Genomic DNA, 20,803 nt, shown 5'->3' with positions numbered 1-20,803 from the left:
GGGAAGAAGGCTGCTTCCCACACCCCTCACCTCTGCTTCCTGAGGGTGTCAGAGGCCCTGCGATCCACTGGCTGAAGACGGGTGCAGAAGAAAAGCAGGCAGTGGGCCCTGGCTGCTCCCACAGGCCTCTTGAAAGAAATTTGCCAGCCCTGGGCATTGGCCCCTTGCCGGCTGTTCACAGGCTCCTGGCCTCCAAATGCTTTGAATAAGAAGCCTTGTCAGGTGGGGGCAAAGGCAGGTCTCAAAGATCTCTGGGCATGCCCCCTGCTCAGGACCCAGAAAGCTCCTGAGTGCTTGCTTGGATGGTTAGGGTATTTCTCCTATCTAAAGGCAAAGACTGCCTAGTAGCCAGTCAAGAGATCAATGCACCTTTTCCAGCAAGAGAAACTTCACATATTACCACACAGAAGACATAATATGCTTGCTGCATCGAAGGGAAAGGACGCCCTGCCTCAAAATTAGGCCAGCTCCTTTGGAAAGAAAGAGTTTAACCCTCCTCCAACTCACGCTGGCCCAGCACACACTACCCCAGGGCAGGTGGGTTAGCGGTCAGGATCCTTCTGTGCTCAGCTGCCGGGGAACCACCTCTAAAAAGTGAGGTTCCAGAACAGTTGGGACCTGCAAACAAGGAACTCTCCCCAGCAGAGGGCTGACACCAAGAGGGGATTCCAAGTGCAGTTGAAGCTTGCTTTGAGTTTCCATTAAAGGGGGTAGGAAGGAACCACTGTTTTTTGGTCTCTGTCTCTTGGTAACCAGAAATTTCCACCTCACTGTTTACCTTAAAAGAACCAAAATTAGGCATAACCTAGAGAAGGGAGACACCCTAATCCGGCAAGTGCCTGAAACTCAGCTCAAGGAAAAAGTGCAGCAGGGCCCCTCGGGTCAGGAGAGAGCATTTAATGAGCACTAGCTGTGTGCCCCATGCTCATTGCCAGGCACTACCATGTGCGGTCCTGTTCCATTTAGTCGCCAAAACCCCTGGGAGGTAGATAACAACAACCCTTGTTGTTGTTAGTATTTGCATGAGATTTTCAGATGAGGGGCTCAGAAGAGGTTCCTGTGGTGGCCCTCAGCCAGGAGGAGGCCTGGAGGCCCGACGGGTTTCCCAGATTCCCTGCACGGGAGCTGCTGGACTGAGGATCTAGGGAAGCAGGATGGAGGTCCCAGAGAGTTGCTGGACCCCAGCTCCCAGCCTGGGGTGGTAAAAGGCAGGCAGGGGTGGCTCGGAGTTGACAGGGGCCGAGCACCGGAATGGGAAGCCAAGCCCGCAGCCGTCGGCGCAGGGTGGAGCGGGCGCGCTGGGAGTGGCGGCTGGTGGGGGCGGAAGAAGGGCTGTCAAGTTCGTCTTCCCAGGCGGGTCATGGCTCCGCCCGCCGCACCCGCACCCGGGCGCCGGCGGGCCCTTTAAGAGGCCCCGGCCTTCCGCCCGCGCGCCTAGGGCCGCCCGCCGCCGCCATGGCTTCGCAGAGTATGGAGGACTGCCTGACCTGTGCCATCTGCCTGGGGCTCTACCAGGACCCGGTGACGCTGCTCTGCGGCCACAACTTCTGCTGGGCCTGTATCCGGGACTGCTGGGGCCGCTGGGAGAAGGTGTGCCCCGAGTGCCGGGCGCCCTTCCCCGACAGCGCCGAGCTGCGCCGCAACGTGGCTCTGTGCGGCGTGCTGGAGGAGCTGCGCGCCCGGCCGGCGCCAGACCCCGGCCCCGACCCCGGCCCCGGCCCCGGCCCCGGCGCGTGCTGCCCCCGGCACGGGAGGCCGCTCGAGCTTTTCTGCCGCACCGAGGGCCTCTGCGTGTGCAGCGTGTGTACCGTGCGCGAGTGTCGCCTCCACGAGCGGACGCTGCTGGACGCGGAGCGCCGGGAGCGCGAGGTGACCCTCGCGGGACCCCGCCCTGCTCTCTGCACCCGGGCGGGGCTGGCAGCTTCAGCAGCTTCGCTTGGCCCTGTTTTTATTCTGGGTTGAAAGGAGGTGGTGGTCAGAAAACAGATGCTTGAAAGAGATGTTAGAGCTGGTGACGGGTCCAGGGTGAAGTTACAGGGGTGAGTGGCTGAGATGGAATGAGGAGGTCAAGGAGCCCAGAGCTAGAATGTTGGAGGATAATCCCTGTGGCTGCTGAAGGCACAGAGTAAGGACAGGATGTTACTGCTCGTGGGGCCTAAGACCTTGCACTAAGCATCGAAGTTTGCAGTGGAGGCCAGCGGAGGGCAGCAACAAGGAGAGAGGGAGGAACTGGTGGTACAGCCGGCCAGATGCACTGCAGGAGCTAGAATTTGGCTAGAGAGAGGGGAAGTGACGCTGGGGTGTGAGGGGCTGGATGTGTGCCCTTGGGGGAGAGTCAGGGTGAACCAGAAAAATCTGCCCTGCCCCCTCCTACCTTCAGCATGTTTTACTGTGCTGGAGGCGGTGAGGCCTGAACAGAGGCACAAGCGTTGCACTTAGGAAGACCTGATTACTTTGGCCAAGTTGGCAGCTTCTCTGACCCGTTTCCTCATCTGTGAATCGGGGATAATATCAGTCCTTCTGTCAAAGTGTTGCTGGGACGAGAAGAATCAAGATAGGCTCTTGACCTGATACAGGGAACCAAATCCTAGCAGGTGCGCAGTCCTGAACTACGAGAGTACAGCATTTTGATCCTCGAGGAGACCAGACAGGTCACAACCAAATAGGGGTGCCCCCTTCCCCCTCATGTCCAAAGCTGGGCCTGAGGACTGGCCAGGCATTTGGAAGAACCCACCTTATACCTGCGCTGCACTGCCCACCTGTCAAAAAGCTTTGGTGCTTTGGGTCGTTGCCCCTTCCCGGCAAGGCTGCCTAAGCTCCCATTTATTGACTTGGCGTAGTGGGGGGCTGCTCTGCCCCAGGTTGCTCGTCTTCAGCCCAAGGCCTCTGCGCCACCCGTGCACCACCCTGCTCCCGGTGGGGAAGGGGCTTTGTCCAGGCCTCCCTGGGACTCTGACCCAGTTCTCCCGGGGCTTACACCAAGGCTGATGCTCTGCATGCTGGCCTCACCTGGGGTGGCATGAGGAGGGGATGCCCAGCATCTGCAGGTGTTTTGACTGGCTGAGGGGGGAACTTCACAGCCAGTCCTGGCCCCCTCTTGTCACTTGTCCCCCGGTGGGCACCACAGGCCCAGCTGAGAGCCACACTGGAGGTCGCCCAGCAGCAGGCCACCCAGGCTGAGAGCCAGCTACAGGAGCTGCAGCAGCGAAGCAGCCAGATCCAGGTATAAGGCCTGTCTGTTCCACGCCCCCCATGTCCTCATGCTGTGTCCTTCAGGCAGCCACCGGCTGGTCCCTGGGACACTGGGCGGTAGGTATAAGCTGCCTTGAAAATGCCTCCTGGCAGCAGGAAAGGAAGGGCTGAATGGGGGGAGAGATTCCAGGGACCGTGGCTCCCCACCTCCCCACCCCTCAGGCCAGCAGGCAGCCCAGGGCCCTGGCTACCCTCGACGACTCCTGTGCCCACCCAGAGCTCAGCCTGCACGCTGACCTCCGTGATCTCTGGCAAGTTCAGCCGCCTGCTGCAGGCCCTGGAGATGCAGCGGGACTTGGCTCTGAGGGACATCGAGGTGGCCAAGACACAGGCGCTGGAACAGGCCCGGGACGAGAAACAGCGACTGCGGGGCCACCTGGAGGCTTTGTCTTGCTGTGACCACAGGATTCGCAACCTCCTGGAGCAATTGGATGACCGGACCTTCCTCCAGGTACCGGGCCTTGGGGCGGCAGGGTGGGGGACCAGTGTGCCTGCCCCTCGTGCCCCGGCTTACTGCAGCTGTCCCCGGGGCTCAGGAATCACAGCTCCTGGCGCCCCCAGGCCCTCTAGGGCCACTGACTCTCCCGCATTGGGACGAAGATCAGCAGCTTGGTGGCCTGAAGGAGTCACTGAGCCAGCTGTGTGCCCTCCTCCTGGAAGAGGGGGGCCACCCCGGAGCACCAGCCGAGGCTGCTGACTTGGGCTCCATGGGTAAGGCTGACCCCAGATCTCTCTCTACCCCTCTGGGCCCAGCTGTTCTTCCCACTGGGGTGGTAATGGAGTCAAGGCCCAGCCCCCCATGAGCTCCCCTCCAGATCACTCCCCTAAAAACACTGCTTTGCCCCCTAGAGGCCCCAGGTCCCCTGGCACCAGTCCCGAGCCTCGTTTGTCCACGGAGGAGGAAACTCTGGCAGAGTAAGAAGGCCCATCGAATGTGTGTGTGCACCTGTGTGAGCGTGTGCGTGTGCGTGCATTGTGCGTACACATGGGTCTGTGTGTGTACACGTGTGCACTGTGCGCACGTGTGTGTGCGGGGCACGTGCTGTGACTGTTCTGTACAGGAAGTCTGTTTCACTCCCCTCCCTGGGGCTAGCCTCGCCCCCCTGCACACCTGTTGCAGGATGTACACCTCTCACATGTGCAGGCAGCATAGTGTTTAAGGAGATTCTGGGCACCCAAATCTGGGATCGATCACAGTACTTCCACTTACTACGAAGTTAGGTGACCTTTCTGAACCTCCGTTTTCTCATCTGTGAAACGAGGCTGATGGAAGGTTCCACCTCAGGGGTTGCATGGAGGGTCGGATGCTGAGACGATGTCCACGTTAGCTCAGCTTGCAGTCGCCCCGGCAGATGTCTAGCGATCTGCCCGTGGAGCTTCAGTTGCTGTCTCTCCCCTCTGGGGACAGGGTGGTGGCCAGGCACAGGCACCCTTGCCCACTCACCTTCCGTCCATCTCCGCCCAACAGATTATCGCAACCTGACCTTCGACCCCGTCAGCGCCAACCGTCACTTCTGCCTGTCTCAGCAGGACCGGCGGGTAAAGCACTGTCGCAAGCCCCAGGGCCCAGATGGGCCGGGCAGCTTCGAGCTCTGGCAGGTGCAGTGTGCCCAGAGCTTCCAGGCCGGGCGGCACTACTGGGAGGTGCGTGCGTCCAGCCACTCGGTGACGCTGGGCGTCGCCTACTCGGAACTGACGAGGCGCAAGCTGGGGCCCCACACGGACAACATCGGCCGCGGGCCCAGCTCCTGGGGGCTCTGCATTCAGGAGGACAGCGCCCAGGCCTGGCACAACGGGGAGGCCCGGCGCCTCCCAGGGGTATCAGGGCGGCTCCTGGGCGTGGATTTGGACCTGACCTCTGGCTGCCTCACCTTCTACAGCCTGGAGCCCGAGACCCAATCCTTGTATACCTTCCATGCCATCTTCGCCCGGCCCCTCTACCCCGTATTCTGGCTCCTCGAGGGTAGGACCCTGACCCTGTGCCATCGGCCCGAGGCCAAGCTCCCTCCAGGGCTCCAGGAAGAGGCCTCAGGGCTCAGCTGAGGAAGGCACGGGATGGAGCTCGGGGTCAGGACCAGGTGCCACCAGGCCTGTGGGCCCAAGAACTGCCCCAGCCCCTGGCCTGGGGGCCTGAGGCCACAGCTCTAACGGGACCAGTTGTTGGCCGGAAGACCGAGTCAGGACCAGGCACTTGGAGAGAGAGGTGGGTGGAGCCTCCAAACTGGAGTTTACCTTTCCAGCCTCTCTGAAGGGGACAGGGGCTAAAGGAAGTAAAATGGGAGCCCAGTTCTAGGCACTGCCTGGACCTCAGAGGCTAGTGCAGTGCCCAGGGCTCCTGGTCCTTTAGGAGAGCGAGTGTGGTGCGGGACACACCACAGAGTGGGACAGACAAAATCATACATGCAGCAGCCCCAGTGTAGACCGAGGAACAAACGATTCCTAGAGGAAATCTTGGGAAAATTGATATTTACCTTTTCCCTCCTCATCTTTATCTCTTTTCTTTTGTTATTTTCCTTAACATTTGGTATATTTTGGTCTTTTTCTCTTCTACTTTGTACGTCCTTGTGATCGTATTCTATAAACAATTGTGTTTTCTGCGTGTTTTATTTAACAAGCATTTTTCACATTGTTAAAAACTTTTCTCTGAATGACTACAGTATAGACAGTCATTCTAATGACGAAGACAAATTCTAATCAGAATTTGTTTACCCATTATTGGACAGTCAAAACGTTTTATTTGAGGGCTGTAAAAATATGGCCGTGATGACTATTTTTGAACAGGAAGCTTTGGCCATATTTATTGTTACGTACATAGGCTACATTTCCTAAAGAGGAATTGCTCAACGGAGAAATTTCTGTTGAGTGTTCAGAAATGAACACTTGAAGATTTTTTATTTTTATACAAAGGACCAAAATAAAGGAACCTTGAGTCAGGCCAGCTAGGGCCCCTGCCCCGCATCCCACCAGGCCAGCTGTTGTGGCAGAGCCTCAGCCGCCGTCTTCCCCACCTCATCCCCAGCCGGGGTGTGGGGATTAAGCACAGTCATTCGTGTAGGTGCCAGCACACTGCCGACTCCTTTTATTTTGGTTTTTGCTCTTCAGAACATGTTTCCGCGAAGATCCTTGTACGTGTTTTTGCTTGTGTTTCTGGAAGTGAGGGCGCTGGGCCATAGGGGAGCAGTAGCTTTGTACTTGAAATGTTCCACTTCTTGATCTGGGTGGTGGTTCCAAGGGTGTTTGCTGTATAACTTTTCCCACTGCACACACACGTTTTATATACTCATGTGTAAGTATCTGACAATAAAAGTTTTATTAAAGGATAACACATACTCCAAAAATTAAAAAATATTTTTATATTTATATAAAGTGTACCTCCCTCCCCACACGGTAACCTGGCCCCGGCTGCTGCCACAGTTGCAAACTCCATCTTGCGGCCTCACTCCTCAGCTGTGTGGCTCTCTGTTCAAGGGCAGGGCCAGGCCTCTGATTGGTGCAGCCTGGGCAAGGCGCTTCCAGTAAGAGTCCTAAGGTGGGGAGGTCCCCAAACAGGGGAAGGAGGTTGTGACACTGGGCAGCCGGCCCGACAGTGTGACAGCTGGGTTAACAGCAGGAGCTGAAAGGCCTGGCAGGGCGGGATGCAGGATTGGGCTGGCCAGGTAGCCATCATCGCTGGCTGTCCCGGCATACAGATTCTAACTGTCCCTCATGATCCCAGAGCCCCGACACCCAACACAAGTGTCCAGCTAGCCGAGCCCACGTTCTGAAAGGGGCAGAGAAAGGAAGAACAGCCCCTTTTCTGCTTCCGTGGTGGGAAGTGTCTTGGGTCATTTATTCTGTGGATTTACTTTTTTATTGGGTTGTTAGTCCTTTCCATGTTGTCCTGTGGGAAGGTTCTATATTGTGATCATTAACCTTTGTTTACATGTGACACTACTGCCATTTTTCTTTTTCTTTTTTTTTTTTTTGCCGTGATGCTTGTGGGATCTTAGTTCCCCGACCGGGGATCAAACCTGGGCCCCCCGCAGTGCAAGCGCTGAGTCCTAATCACTGGACCACCAGGGAAGTCCCTATTTTTATAGAGTGCTATGGAGAAGTGCTTCCCAAGTAGGTCTGGAGGCAAGCATTGACAGATCTCCTGGACAGCTACTTCAGATTAAATTCGCTGGGTCCTCCTGATTCTAACAGGACTCTCCGCCTCCTCTCCAGGAAAAATGCCTTGGTGTAGAGGGAGAAAGAAGCATGGGCTTTGGGGTGTAACTTTTATAAAGAGGACACATTTGATGAGCCTAGGGGTGTTGCCAGCACCTCTGCCCCACTCCTCGCAGTTTCTGGGCGTCTGTGAGGCAGAATCAGCAAGGTGGGCGCAGGGACAGAAAAAGAGCAGGGGAGGGCGGGAGAGATTTTAAAAGACAGGGGCCTCTGGGCCAGTGGAGTTGGAGGGAGTTGGATTGGAGGCCAGAGAGGGGAGGGGTAAAGAGAATAAGAGGCTGCTCTTGCCCAGGCAGGAAGGGATGGAAGGGAGCAGCGTGGTGACAATAGGAAATGTGGCTTCAAGTAACACGGGGCTGGAAGCTAGAAGACAATGGAGCCAGGCCTTTGAGACTCTGAGGGGGAAAGATTTCCATTTAGAATTCCATACACGGGACTTCCCTGGTGGTCCAGTGGTTGAGAATCCGCCTTCCGGTGCAGGGGACGTGGGTTCAATCCCTCGTCGGGGAACTAAGATCCCACATGCTACGGGGCAATTAAGCCCGCTCACCACAACTGCTGAGCCCACATGCTCTGGAGCCCGCGCACCACAACCAAAGATCCCACATGCCACAAGAAAGACCCGACGCAGCCATAAATAAATAAATAAATATTAGAATTCCATATCCAGCCAAACTGTCAATCATGGGCAAAGCCTGAACCAAGACATTTGCAGACACTTCCACATCCATTCCCAGGAAGCCCCCAGAGCACCCACTTTTCAAAAATAAAGAAATCAATGAAGGGAAAGGGAGACCTGGGATCCAAGCAATGGGGAGCTCAACACAAAGGAGAAGCGATAAAGAATCAAAATTTCCAGAAATACGAGCACAGACGTTCACACATTCAGGGCTTATAAGCACGTGCTTTAGAGACGAGGAGGTAAGTGCTGGAAGAGATGGTTAAGAGTTGAACCTGGTTGTCCATGGGAGCAAGAATCTGGAGGAGGTGGGACACGGGACTGCCAGCTTTTGTTATAAGCCTCATTAAATTGTTTAGTTTTTAGATACTCTAAATATAGTACTTTGAAATAAACAAGTGTTTTAAAGCACGTCAGTAGCATAAAGAAGAAGTGCTACTGTGGGACATGGCTTGGATCCCATTTCCATTTTTTTTCAGAGATGCAAGCAAAGCTAGCCGTGGCTTGCTAAGTACTATCATTTGCTCAACTGCTTTTGCTTGTTTGTTTTTGTTTCTGTTTGACTTTTTTTGTTTTGTTTTTTTTTTGGTAAGCAGTACTGCAGCCAGACAAGGTCATTTATGATGTGAGGTTTAGGATTACTTTCAGGTTGCACCTTCTGGGTTTAAATTCCACCTCCTCCACAGGACTAGTTATGTGACCTCTGGCAAGATATGTAACCTATTGGAATTCTATTTCCCCTCCTTCATGACAGTCCTGGCAAGGGCAGAGTGAGATGCAGGCGTCAGCAGAGTGTCAGTTACCCTTTCCCCTTAAGAGCCAATTCATTTCAAGAATAATGAATATATTGGGCAACTTAAAGCTACCGTAACGGAAATGAAGTATCAAAATGCCGCCACCCTGGCAAATCACATCTCCAAGCTTTCCTGAGGGAGCACATCTTCCTGAACAGGCTGTGGGGTGGGGAGCAGAGGGCTGGCTGGGACTCATCCCTGAGCACCCCCAAGCCTGAGTGGCACCCTTCTTTCCCCTCCAGAACCAGGCGGGTCTGTGGTCTCAGCAAGCCCAGGCATCCTGGCTGCCAAGCTGCCGAGCAGGGTGGCGCTGATGCCTGAGCCTCTGAACCGTTGCTGGGTCTTGGCAAACAAGGGACAGTCAAGATCAAGTGCTCCTTGTGGAAACCAACTTATGGAACTCATTACCCGCCTTCCTGCCAAACTAGGCACACCCAGCCTGGTTCCCTCTGCTGCTCTGCCCAGAAGATCTTTTCCCACCCTAGTTTCTGCATGCCTGAGCCCTAGCAGTCTGTGAAAGCCCAACTCAAATGCTACTTCCTCCATGCAGGCCTCCACGGTTTCCTGCCCTCCCCCCCACTTCCCACAAAACCCCCAGGAGTGGATCCCACCTCTCTTAATACATAATAGATCTTAGTTTTCTTCTCTCTTCCCAGGAGGCTCTGCATAGCATCTTTCTAAATTAGCCTTTTTCTGGGGGGGGGGGGGGAGCTGTGCTGCAGGATCTTAGCTCCCCAACCAGGGATTGAACCCAGGCCATGGCAATGAAACTGCCAAGTCCTAACCACTGGACTGCCAGGGAATTCTCCCTAAATTAGACATTTTTAACCCGGGGTCTTAGGGGGGAAATTCTCTTTATTTTCACTGTCCTCTAATGGAAATTTAGCATTTCTATTACAAATGGAGAAAACACACTGCAGTGATGTTAGCAACAGCTGTGACTTGTCACCAATAGAAATTACAGATTTTTTTCAAAAAATACCTAGAGACAAATTACAATGAAAACACGATGATCCAAAACCTATGGGATGCAGCAAAAGCAGTTCTAAGAGGGAACTTTATAGCAATACAAGCCTACCTCAAGAAACAAGAAAAATCTCAAATAAACAATCTAAACTTACACCTAAAGGAACTAGAGAAAGAAGAACAAACAAAACCCAAAGTTAGCAGAAGGAAAGAAATCATAAAGATCAGAGCAGAAATAAATGAAATAGAAACAAAGAAAACAATAGCAAAGATCAATAACCCTAAAAGCTGGTTCCTTGAGAAGATAAACAAAATTGATAAACCATTAGCCAGACTCATCAAGAAAAAGAGGGAGGGGACTCAAATCAATAAAATTAGAAATGAAAAAGGAGAAGTTACAACAGACACTGCAGAAATACAAAGCATCAAAAGAGACTACTACAAGCAACTCTATGCCAATAAAATGGACAACCTGGAAGAAATGAACAAATTCTTAGAAAGGTATAACCTTCCAAGACTGAACCAGGAAGAAATAGAAAATATGAACAGACCAATCACAAGTAATGAAATTGGAACTGTGATTAAAAACCTTCCAACAAACAAAAGTCCAGGACCGGATGGCTTCACAGGTGAAATCTATCAAACATTTAGAGAAGAGCTAACACCCATCCTTCTCAAACTCTTCCAAAAAATTGCAGAGGAAGGAACACTCCCAAACTCATTCTATGAGGCCACCATCACCCTGATACCAAAACCAGACAAAGACACTACAAAAAAAGAAAATTACAGACCAATATCTTTGATGAATATAGATGCAAAAATCCTCAACAAAATACTAGCAAACAGAATCCAACAACACATTAAAAGGATCATACACCACGATCAAGTGGGATTTATCCCAGGGATGCAAGGATTCTTCAATATACGCAAATCAATCAATGTGATACACCATATTAACAAACTGAAGAAGAAAAACCATATGATCATCTCAACAGATGCAGAAAAAGCTTTTGACAAAATTCAACACCCATTTATGATAAAAACTCTCCAGAAAGAGGGCATAGAGGGAACCTACCTCAACATAATAAAGGCCGTATACGACAAACCCACAGCAAACATCATTCTCCATGGTGAAAAACTGAAAGCATTTCCTCTAAGATCAGGAACAAGACAAGGATGTCCACTCTCGCCACTATTATTCAACATAGTTTTGGAAGTCCTAGCCACAGCAATCAGAGGAGAAAAAGAAATAAAAGCAATACAAATTGGAAAAGAAGAAGTAAAACAGTCGTTGTTTGCCGATGACATGATACTATACATAGAGAATCCTAAAAATGCCACCAGAAAACTACTAGAGCTAATCAATGAATTTGGTAAAGTTGCAGGATACAAAATTAATGCACAGAAATCTCTTGCATTCCTATACACTAATGATGAAAAATCTGAAAGAGAAATTAAGGAAACACTCCCATTTACCATTGCAACAAAAAGAATAAAATACCTAGGAATAAACCTACCTAGGGAGACAAAAGACCCGTATGCAGAAAACTATAAGACACTGATGAAAGAAATTAAAGATGATACCAACAGAAGGAGAGATATACCATGCTCTTGGATTGGAAGAATCAATATTGTGAAATTGACTATACTACCCAAAGCAATCTACAGATTCAATGCAATCCCTATCAAATTACCCATGGCATTTTTTACGGAACTAGAACAAAAAAATCTTAGAATTTGTATGGAGACACAAAAGACCCCGAATAGCCCAAGCAGTCTTGAGGGAAAAAAACGGAGGTGGAGGAATCAGACTCCCTGACTTCAGACTATACTACAAAGTTACAGTAATCAAGACAATATGGTACTGGCACAAAAACAGAAATATAGATCAATGGAACAGGATAGAAAGCCCAGATATAAACCCACACACCTATGGTCAACTAATCTATGACAAAGGAGGCAAGGATATACAATGGAGAAAACACAGTCTCTTCAATAAGTGGTGCTGGGAAAACTGGACAGCTACATGTAAAAGAATGAAATTAGAACACTCCCTAACACCATACATAAAAATAAACTCAAAATGGATTCGAGACCTAAATGTAAGACCGGACACTATAAAACTCTTAGAGGAAAACATAGGAAGAACACTCTTTGACATAAATCACAGCAAGATCTTTTTTGATCCACCTCCTAGAGTAATGGAAATAAAAACAAAAATAAACAAATGGGACCTAATGAAACTTAAAAGCTTTTGCACAGTAAAGGAAACCATAAACAAGACGAAAAGACAAGCCTCAGAATGGGAGAAAATATTTGCAAACAAATCAACGAACAAAGGATTAATCTCCAAAATATATAAACAGTTCATGCAGCTCAATATTAAAGAAACAAACAACCCAATCCAAACATGGGCAGAAGACCTAAATAGACATTTCTCCAAAGAAGACATACAGATGGCCAAGAAGCACATGAAAAGCTGCTCAACATCACTAATTATTAGAGCAATGAAAATCTAAACTACAATGAGGTATCACCTCACACCAGTTAGAATGGGCATCATCAGAAAATCTACAAACAACAAATGTTGGAGAGGGTGTGGAGAAAAGGGAACCCTCTTGCACTGTTGGTGGGAATGTAAATTGATACAGCCACTATGGAGAACAGTATGGAGGTTCCTTAAAAAACTAAAAATAGAATTACCATATGATCCAGCAATCCCACTACTGGGCATATACCCAGAGAAAACCGTAATTCAAAAAGACACATGCCCCCCAATGTTCATTGCAGCACTATTTACAATAGCCAGGTCATGGAAGCAACCTAAATGCCCATCGACAGACGAATGGATAAAGAAGATGTGGTACATATATACAATGGAATACTACTCAGCCATAAAAAGGAACGAAATTGAGTCATTTGTTGAGACGTGGATGGATCTAGAGACTGTCATACAGAGTGAAGTAAGTCAGAAAGAGAAAAACAAATATCGTATATTAACGCATGTATGTGGAACCTAGAAAAATGGTACAGATGAACTGGTTTGCAGGGCAGAAGTTGAGACACAGATGTAGAGAACAAACGTATGGACACCAAGGGGGGAAGTGGCGAGGGGAGTGGTGGTGGGATGAATTGGAAGATTGGGATTGACATGTGTACACTAATATGTGTAAAGTAGATAACTAATAAGAACCTTCTGTATAAAAAATAAAATAAAATTCAAAAATTCAAAAAAAAAGAAGTTATAGATTTTTCATAGCACATTACAGAGGTGACAGAGAACTTGAAATATGTTTACATTCATCACTATTTCAAAAATACAGTAATTCTTAGGCCTCCATCAGATCTTGTTATTTGTTCTTGTGTTAAAGAAACACATATATAACTTTATCGCAAATTTCTTTTCTTTATATTTTGAACCTGTATTTCAATGTAATTGGTTGCCATGGAATCTTCTGCATTTTATTTTGTGCATTTAAAAGCATTATTCCGGAAAGGCTTCTGAGACTACACCAGGCTTCAAGAGGGCCCCCCGCAGAGCAAGAAAGGCTAATCCCCACCTCTAGGTGGATCAATCCTCTCCACCACTTTATTCCTTCCACTTTGGCCTCTCATCAGCAGCAGGTCTGCAGGCCTAGGGGTAGGAAGCATTGCCCCAATTATTTTAGTTTTTTTTTAAAATGAACTTTTAATTTTAGAATAGTTACAAAGTTACAGAAAAGTTACAAAGATCATTCAGAATTCCCATATACCTCCCTCCCAATTTCCCCTTCTGTTCACATGGTGACTATGGTACATTTGTCACATTGAAAGAGCCAATATTGATACATTCTTATTAACTATATTCTATAATTTATTCGAATTGCCTTAGTTTCCCCTTAACATCCTTTTTCTCTCTCAGGAACATGTCCAGAATACACATTACATTTAGTTATCATGTCTCCTTGGGCTTCTCTTGGATGTGACAATTTTTCAGACTTTCCCTGCTTTTGTTTGATGACCTTGACAGTTTCAAGGGGTTCTGGTCAGGTGCTGTGTAGTCTGTGTCTTATTGGGATTTGTCTAAAGTTTTAATCATAATTAGAGTGGGGTTATGGGCTTTTGGGTAGGAAGACCACATCATATCAAGGGTACTTACTGCCGACATGACTTATCACTGTTGATGTTGACCTTGATCACCTGGCTGAGGTGGTTTTCATTAGGTTTCTCCATTGTAAAGTTACTCTTCTGCTCCCTTTGGAAGAAAGTCACTATGCACCGTCTACACTTAAGGAGTGGGAAGCCATTCTCCACCTTGGAGTATTTACCAAAACTGTTTGGAATTCCTCTGAATGGGAAATTTGTCTATTCTCCCTCATTTATTTATTTATCCAGTCATTTATTTACACCAGCCTGAGCTCACGGATGTTTGTTTATTTTATACTTTGGGTTACAACCCAATGCTACTTTTGTTATTCTGTTGCCATTCTATTTTTTTAAATTTAACATTATCGAGGTATAGTTTACATATACTAAAATGCACCATTTTGAGTGCATAGTTGAACGAGTCTCAGCAAACGCCTCCACTTGGGGAACCCACACCCCTAGCCCCAGGCACACCACAGGAGTGTCGGTGGACCAGAACTGAATTCCCAGGACGATGGACCTGGAGGGTGACATCAACTTCCCATTTCAAGTTTAGAGAAGCCCAAGTTTCCCACCCGGGTTAAATAGGGGCAAAAACATGCGCATATCAGCAGTTATTCCCCCCCACCCCCCCACCCCCCCCCCCCCCCCCCCCCCCGCCTTCAGCAGCTCAGCAACTTTGCTTAAAGGTGCTGCGGAGGGGTCTGGAGCGCAAAGGTGCCTGCGGAACAAAGTGGGGTCACCCAGCCCCTCCGGAGCCCCTGGCTGGCCATGGGGTGGGGGAGTTTATGGGGGGTCATGGAGGAGTGAACTCCTTCCCTGCTTTCAGCGTGTCCCCCGCATTGCCTTCTCTGCCCTCTGCCCTCTCTCTCTCACAGCCCTTTCGTCCAGGAGCCCTTAGGGGTCAGACGGGGCCCAGAGGCCACCCCGCGCTGTCCGGGGGCCTGGGGCTGGGTGTCAGGGCCGGCGGGCGGGCCTGTGGCGCTGGGGGGCGGTCCGAGCCGGGGGGCGGGCGGGGGCCGGATCCTTGGCCTCGGTCCCAGGGGCGGAGCCGCATCGCGAACAGTCCGGGTCCCTCCCAGACGGGAGCAGCACAGGCGGTGCCCCGCGACCGCGGAGCCATGGACGGCAGCGGCCCCTTCAGCTGCCCCATCTGCCTGGAGCCGCTCCGGGAGCCAGTGACGCTGCCCTGCGGCCACAACTTCTGCCTCGCCTGCCTGGGCGCGCTCTGGCCGCACCGCGGCGCGGGTGGCGCCGGCGGGCCGGGAGGCACGGCCCGCTGCCCGCTGTGCCAGGAGCCCTTCCCCGACGGCCTGCAGCTCCGCAAGAACCACACGCTGTCCGAGCTGCTGCAGCTCCGCCAGGGCTCGGGCCCGGGGCCCGGCCCCGGCTCCGGCCCGGCCCGGGCCCCCGAGCCGGTGGCGCCCAGTGCGCCGCCCAGCGCCCCGGAGCCGTCGGCTCCCTGCGCGCCGGAGCCATGGCCGGCGGGCGAAGAGCCGGTGCGCTGCGACGCGTGCCCCGAGGGCGCCGCCCTACCCGCCGCGCTCTCCTGCCTCTCCTGCTTCGCCTCCTTCTGCCCCGCGCACCTAGGCCCGCACGAGCGCAGCCCCGCGCTGCGCGGACACCGCCTGGTGCCGCCGCTGCGCCGGCTGGAGGAGAGCCTGTGTCCTCGCCACCTGCGGCCGCTCGAGCGCTACTGCCGCGCGGAGCGAGTGTGCCTGTGTGAGGCCTGTGCCGCCCAGGAGCACCGGGGCCACGAGCTCGTGCCGCTGGAGCAGGAGCGCGCGCTCCAGGAGGTGGGGCGCGGGCGCGGGCGGGCGACGGGCCTCGCGTGGCGGCCGAGGGCCGGGGACCCCCTCACCCCCATCCTTAATTCCCTCCTCTAACCTGAGGATTTTTGCGGTCCCTTCCAGCCCTGACGGTCTCCGCTCGCTGTGGGACATTCCGCTCGGGACGAGAATGGGGGTTGGAGGGACCCAGTGAGAACTCGAAAAAGATGGGCGGGCTGGGAGCCTGAGGCTGGAGCAGGGGCCTTGGGGTTTAAAGCAGCAGGGAGCCGGGTTAGGCCCACGTGATCCCAGGCGGCTGATTTTCGCCGCTCAGATTTGCCTGGGCTGAGGGTTTGGATGGGTGTGGCAGGCGAAAGGAGTGCTGCAGAGGGTGGGCCGAGCACACAGACCGCTCTGTCCAGCTGTTCCGGGGGCCCGTGGTGGGAGCTTGTGCACGCTGTCCGGCCGGTTACCTCCGCCCGCAGTTTCCTTTGGCCCCCAGCCCGGTCTTGGCGCCTCTGCCTTGGGATTTTCCGTCTCTCCTGCCTGGAGTGGTGACTCATAAGACCCAGGGGATTTGCCCGGAATCCCTATTTTTCAGGCCTGGGCTGGGGGCACAGACTCTTTGGGGACAATGATCCCCGGGACAGCTGAATGCCATCTTGTGCAGGGCCCCCTCCTCACTCTCTTTCTCTGCCTCTTCCCCACTGAAGGAAGTTCTCAAATGAATGTGAGCAACACTGAGGACCATAGATGGCCCTCTACTTGCTCACCAGTCAAAGAGGGGAGGCAGACAACACACAGCTGGCCAGCCTGCCCTCTCCCTGGGCATTCGGGAATGGCATCAGCCTGGGCTTGAGGCACCTCTGGCATATCATGGCCACTCCCAGTCCCACCTATACCCAGATACCACTCCCTCCCAGGTCACCCCTCTCCTCCCCCCCTTGGTGAGGCCTGGGACACCAGTGCAGTGTTGTGACCTCTGCCAGACCCCGTGCTCAAGGGTGTCGTTCACAGGCCGAGCAGCCCAAAGTCCTGAGTGCTGTGGAGGACCGCATGGACGAGCTGGGAGCGGGCATCGCACAGTCCCGGCGCACGGTGGCCCTCATCAAGGTCAGATCCCGTCCTAACCCCCGTTCCCTCCTGCGGTAGGCTCCTGGCAGTGTGAGCTCTCAGCATGGTACCGTCCACTCTAAAGAAGCCCACGCTCGGGCTTCCCTGGTGGTGCAGTGGTTGAGAATCTGCCTGCCAATGCAGGGCACACGGGTTCCAGCCCTGGTCTGGGAAGATCCCACATGCCACGGAGCAACTGGGCCCGTGAGCCACAATTACTGAGCCTGCGCGTCTGGAGCCTGTGCTCCGCAACAAGAGAGGCCGCGATAGCGAGAGGCCCGCCCACCGCGATGAAGAGTGGCCCCCGCTTGCCGCAACTAGAGAAAGCCCTCGCACAGAAACGAAGACCCAGCACAGCCAAAAATAAATAAATAAATAAATAAAATTTTAAAAAGAAGCCCACGCTCAAGGCATTGCCCGGCTCCAGTGAGCACAAGTGTCTCCCCTGACCTGACATAGATCCAGGGCAGCTGGGGCTGGTGCTTCTGTCCCCCCGAGAGGGCAGGGTGGGAAAGTGAGGTCTGGGAAGTGACGTTCTTTGCCCTCATCACCGCCACCTCTGTCCTCCTGTGCAGAGTGCAGCCGTGGCGGAGCGGGAAAGGGTGAGCCAGCTGTTTGCCGAGGCTGCGGCCGTCCTGCAGGGGTTTCAGACAGAGGTGCTGGCCTTCATCGACGAGGGGGAGGCGACCCTGCTGGGCCGCTCCCAGGGCGACCTGCGGCGGCAGGAGGAACAGCGCAGCCGGCTCAGCCGGGCCCGCCGCAACCTCAGTCAGGTCCCTGAAGCCGACTCGGTCAGCTTCCTGCAGGTGAGGGCAGCTCTGCAGGCCAGAGAGGACACGGAAGGGGGTAGGCGGGAGGCGGAGGGAGAAGGCAGCGGGTGCCTGGGCTTCAGGGCTGTGCCAGCCTCCTGGCGGAGCCGTCTCACCCCAGCCAGGAGGAGCTGTGGCCAGCAGGGCCTTAATGGGCGTTTGTCTGGCACAGGAGCTCCTGGCGCTCAGGCTGGCCCTGGAGGAGGGATGCGGCCCTGGGCCCGGGCCCCCAAGGGAGCTCAGCTTCACCAAGTCATCCCAGGCCGTGCAGGTGGTACGAGACGGCCTGGCTTCAGCCTGCACCAGCCAGTGGGAGCAGCTGCAGGGGCTGGGCAGCGACGAGGACGGGCTGCAGAAGCCAGGCACGGAAGGTGGGTGCCCCCCCGCAAGTGACTCATCCTTCCCCAGACTCCCCGCACAGGCCCCCAGGCCTGGTGCCCGTTCAGGAGTGGAGGATGGAAACTGCCAGGCTCAGGGTGGGACCCAAAATCCTGCCAATGGCTGGAGCCACCACCCTGTAAGCACGAGTCAGCCCCTTTGGCCACAGCCCAGGGGGCAGAGCAGGCCTCTCCTAGACCACCCTCTAGCTTCAGAAGGGCTGAGGCCCAGGGAGGAAGTGGAGTGGGGGCAGAGCCCGAGGACCAGGCATGTGTGTGAACACAGTGTACCATATTTGGGCATGTGCCTGTCCCCAGGTGGCCTGGGGTGCTGGGAGGAAGGGGGAGGAGGGGAAGTTCAGTCACAGGTTCGGGGTCGGGGGGGAGTCACCTTGCACAGCGGCCCAGCCACGGGCAGCCGGGGAGACCCCCTCTGCGCTGTCTCCTCTTCTGCAGCAGATGCTGAGTCCCAGGACCCCGAAAGCACCAACAGCCTGGAGAGTGAGGCTCCCAGGGATTACTTCCTCAAGTGTAAGTCGACACCTGGGCTCGCCCCGCTGCTCATACTGGGCCCTCCCAAGGCTGCTGGGCTGGGCCCTGGCGCATGAGGGCTTGGATTCCTGTCCCTCCTCATTCATGCTGGTGAACCAGGTCAGCTCATGCGGTGCTCCCCAGGGTGGCCTGGTTGCGGAGGGCCAGTTGCAGAGGAGGGGAGAGGCTGTGTTTGGGGAGGTGGGCCCCTAGGGGAGGGGCTGTCCCACCTGACCTTGGACCTGAGCCCTGCATCTCTCTCTGTCTGTTCCGTGGGAGCAGTTGCCTACATTGTGGACCTGGACAGCGACACGGCAGACAAGTTCCTGCAGCTGTTTGGAACCAAGGGTGTGAAGAGGGTGCTGTGTCCCATCAACTACCCCGAGTCGCCCACCCGCTTCACCCATTGCGAGCAGGTGCTGGGCGAGGGCGCCCTGGACCGGGGCACCTACTACTGGGAGGTGGAGATCATTGAGGGCTGGGTCAGCGTGGGAGTCATGGCCGAAGACTTCTCCCCGCAAGAGCCCTACGACCGGGGCCGGCTTGGACGCAATGCTCACTCCTGCTGCCTGCAGTGGAACGGACGCAGCTTCTCCGTCTGGTTCCACGGGCTGGAGGTGCTCCTGCCCCAGCCCTTCTCGCCCACCGTCGGGATCTGCCTGGAATATGCTGACCGAGCCCTGGCCTTCTACGCCGTGCGGGATGGCAAGATGAGCCTTCTGCGGAGGCTGAAGTCCTCCCGGGCCCGCCGGTGTGGCACCCCAGCCTCCCCGGTTGACCCCTTCCAGAGCCGCCTGGACAGCCACTTTGCGGAGCTCTTCACACACAGGCTCAAGCCCGCCTTCTTCCTGGAGAGCGTGGATGCCCATCTGCAGATCGGGCCCCTCAAGAAGTCCTGCATATCCGTGCTGAAGAGGAGGTGATGCAGGGGGCACGGGGCCTCCTCCCGCTGCTGTCCCAGCTCCTGGGAAGCTTGCTTCTCTGCACCCCTGCTTTGCCCCAGGGAAGACACCAGCCTTGGAGCCCCACACATTCCCCAGGCTTCTAATTTCTAGAGGCCTCCACCTTCCATATACAAGGTCTTCCACCTCTCAGGGAGGAGGCTGAGACCCTGTCCCCCTGCGGGCCTTGTTTCTGGGAGAAGGCACTGCAGCTTGGACAGCTCCAGGGTCACCCCGACCTTTCCTCTCCCAGGTTCTTGGGACAGTGCCTGGCACATAGTAGGTGCTCAATAAACATTTGTCGAATGACTGACTCCCTTTTCTACCCTTCTCTCCACCCACCAAGAATTCCCAATACTTCTCATCTTTCAAGAGCAGGTCTTGAAAGGCAGGACAAGGGAACAAGCCTAGTCCCAGATTCCTATTGGGAGGGAGAACCCTGGCCCAGGAAGAGGAGGCTGAAATGGGGTGCCTACCCTTTGGGGCACACCTGCTCCCTGGTTCTGGACAGGGAGAGGTAGAGGTGGCTTCTCCCGGAGGGGTTCAGCCCCACAGTCATTCTGGCTGCCCGAGTGTTTGCTTTGGATAGCCTGGTTCCCATCTGCTATTTTCATCCTTGATGCCACAGCCTAGTTCTGGACCTGCCTAATGGTGTTTGTGCCCAGGATTAAATACAGACATCACAGCCCCCAAGAGCAGGGCATGACTCCTGGGCATGGGCAAGAAAGTTTGAGACCTAGAGCTTCTTTCATACACATACTTTCTCAGCCCATGAGAGATGTGGTTGGACTGACCCCCGGGTGCGGCTGGAGCGGAGAACATCTACACTAAAATGACCTGTGTCCTCCTTTGGAAGCTGCCTCCCATCTCCACACCAGCTGTGCGGCTGGAACGGTGCTTCGCCTCCACGCGGGGGAGACCCTGGGCCCTGGGCCCCAGCAGAACCTCCGTCTCTCTCCCAAGAAGGCCCAGAGCCCCTGCCGCTCCAGAACCCCCATCCTAGCTTGGGATGCCCGCGTTCTGCTTGCAAGGGGAAGGCTTGCTCCCTGAGGCTACGAGGTGAGTGTGTTCCCAGGCCAGCCCCCTCCTCCTGGGGTCGTCTGTGACTCAGGTGCACCCCAGGGAGGGCCATGCCTGGAGAGCAGAGGCAGGCAAAGAGCCCAAGGTCCGGTGGGACAATGGGTGAGTTATGCAGCCAGACAGCAAGGCCATACAAGTCCTGCCCTGGCTGCCTCACC

The 20,803-nt window shown here is 54.0% G+C and overlaps 2 protein-coding genes and 1 long non-coding RNA gene across 5 annotated transcripts; 2 read left to right on the top strand and 1 right to left on the bottom strand.

The window, feature by feature from the left end:
- The first annotated feature begins 37 nt into the window (after window positions 1–37).
- TRIM65 (tripartite motif containing 65) lies at window positions 38–6,576 on the top strand. 2 transcript variants are annotated; one of them, XM_068531798.1, is made up of 6 exons: window positions 38–1,869; window positions 3,128–3,223; window positions 3,470–3,703; window positions 3,789–3,963; window positions 4,102–4,167; window positions 4,721–6,576. In XM_068531798.1, exons 1-6 carry the CDS (start codon window positions 1,252–1,254, stop codon window positions 5,293–5,295), a joined length of 1,764 nt encoding a protein of 587 aa, XP_068387899.1. In that variant the 5' UTR covers window positions 38–1,251; the 3' UTR covers window positions 5,296–6,576. The 2 variants fall into 2 exon arrangements, with proteins under 2 accessions (XP_068387899.1, XP_068387900.1); XM_068531799.1 differs by lacking the exon at window positions 4,102–4,167.
- LOC137755606 (uncharacterized) lies at window positions 6,522–16,098 on the bottom strand. The gene is made up of 4 exons (XR_011072029.1): window positions 15,913–16,098; window positions 14,039–14,134; window positions 13,461–13,534; window positions 6,522–6,546 (listed from the first exon to the last, which is right to left on the bottom strand). It is a non-coding gene; the product is annotated as an uncharacterized lncRNA (long non-coding RNA).
- Window positions 15,097–19,879, top strand: TRIM47 (tripartite motif containing 47). 2 transcript variants are annotated; one of them, XM_068531797.1, is made up of 6 exons: window positions 15,097–15,821; window positions 16,812–16,907; window positions 17,483–17,713; window positions 17,889–18,087; window positions 18,553–18,624; window positions 18,907–19,879. In XM_068531797.1, the coding sequence occupies exons 1-6, from the start codon at window positions 15,147–15,149 to the stop codon at window positions 19,545–19,547; spliced, it is 1,914 nt and encodes a 637-aa protein (XP_068387898.1). In that variant the 5' UTR covers window positions 15,097–15,146; the 3' UTR covers window positions 19,548–19,879. The 2 variants fall into 2 exon arrangements, with proteins under 2 accessions (XP_068387898.1, XP_068387897.1); XM_068531796.1 differs by having other exon boundaries at window positions 18,550–18,624.
- Window positions 19,880–20,803: the final 924 nt, after the last annotated feature.

Source organism: Eschrichtius robustus, chromosome 20 (genome assembly GCF_028021215.1).
Source record: "Eschrichtius robustus isolate mEscRob2 chromosome 20, mEscRob2.pri, whole genome shotgun sequence".
Lineage (NCBI taxonomy): Eukaryota > Metazoa > Chordata > Mammalia > Artiodactyla > Eschrichtiidae > Eschrichtius > Eschrichtius robustus.
This window is presented reverse-complemented; position numbering and strand designations above follow the sequence as displayed.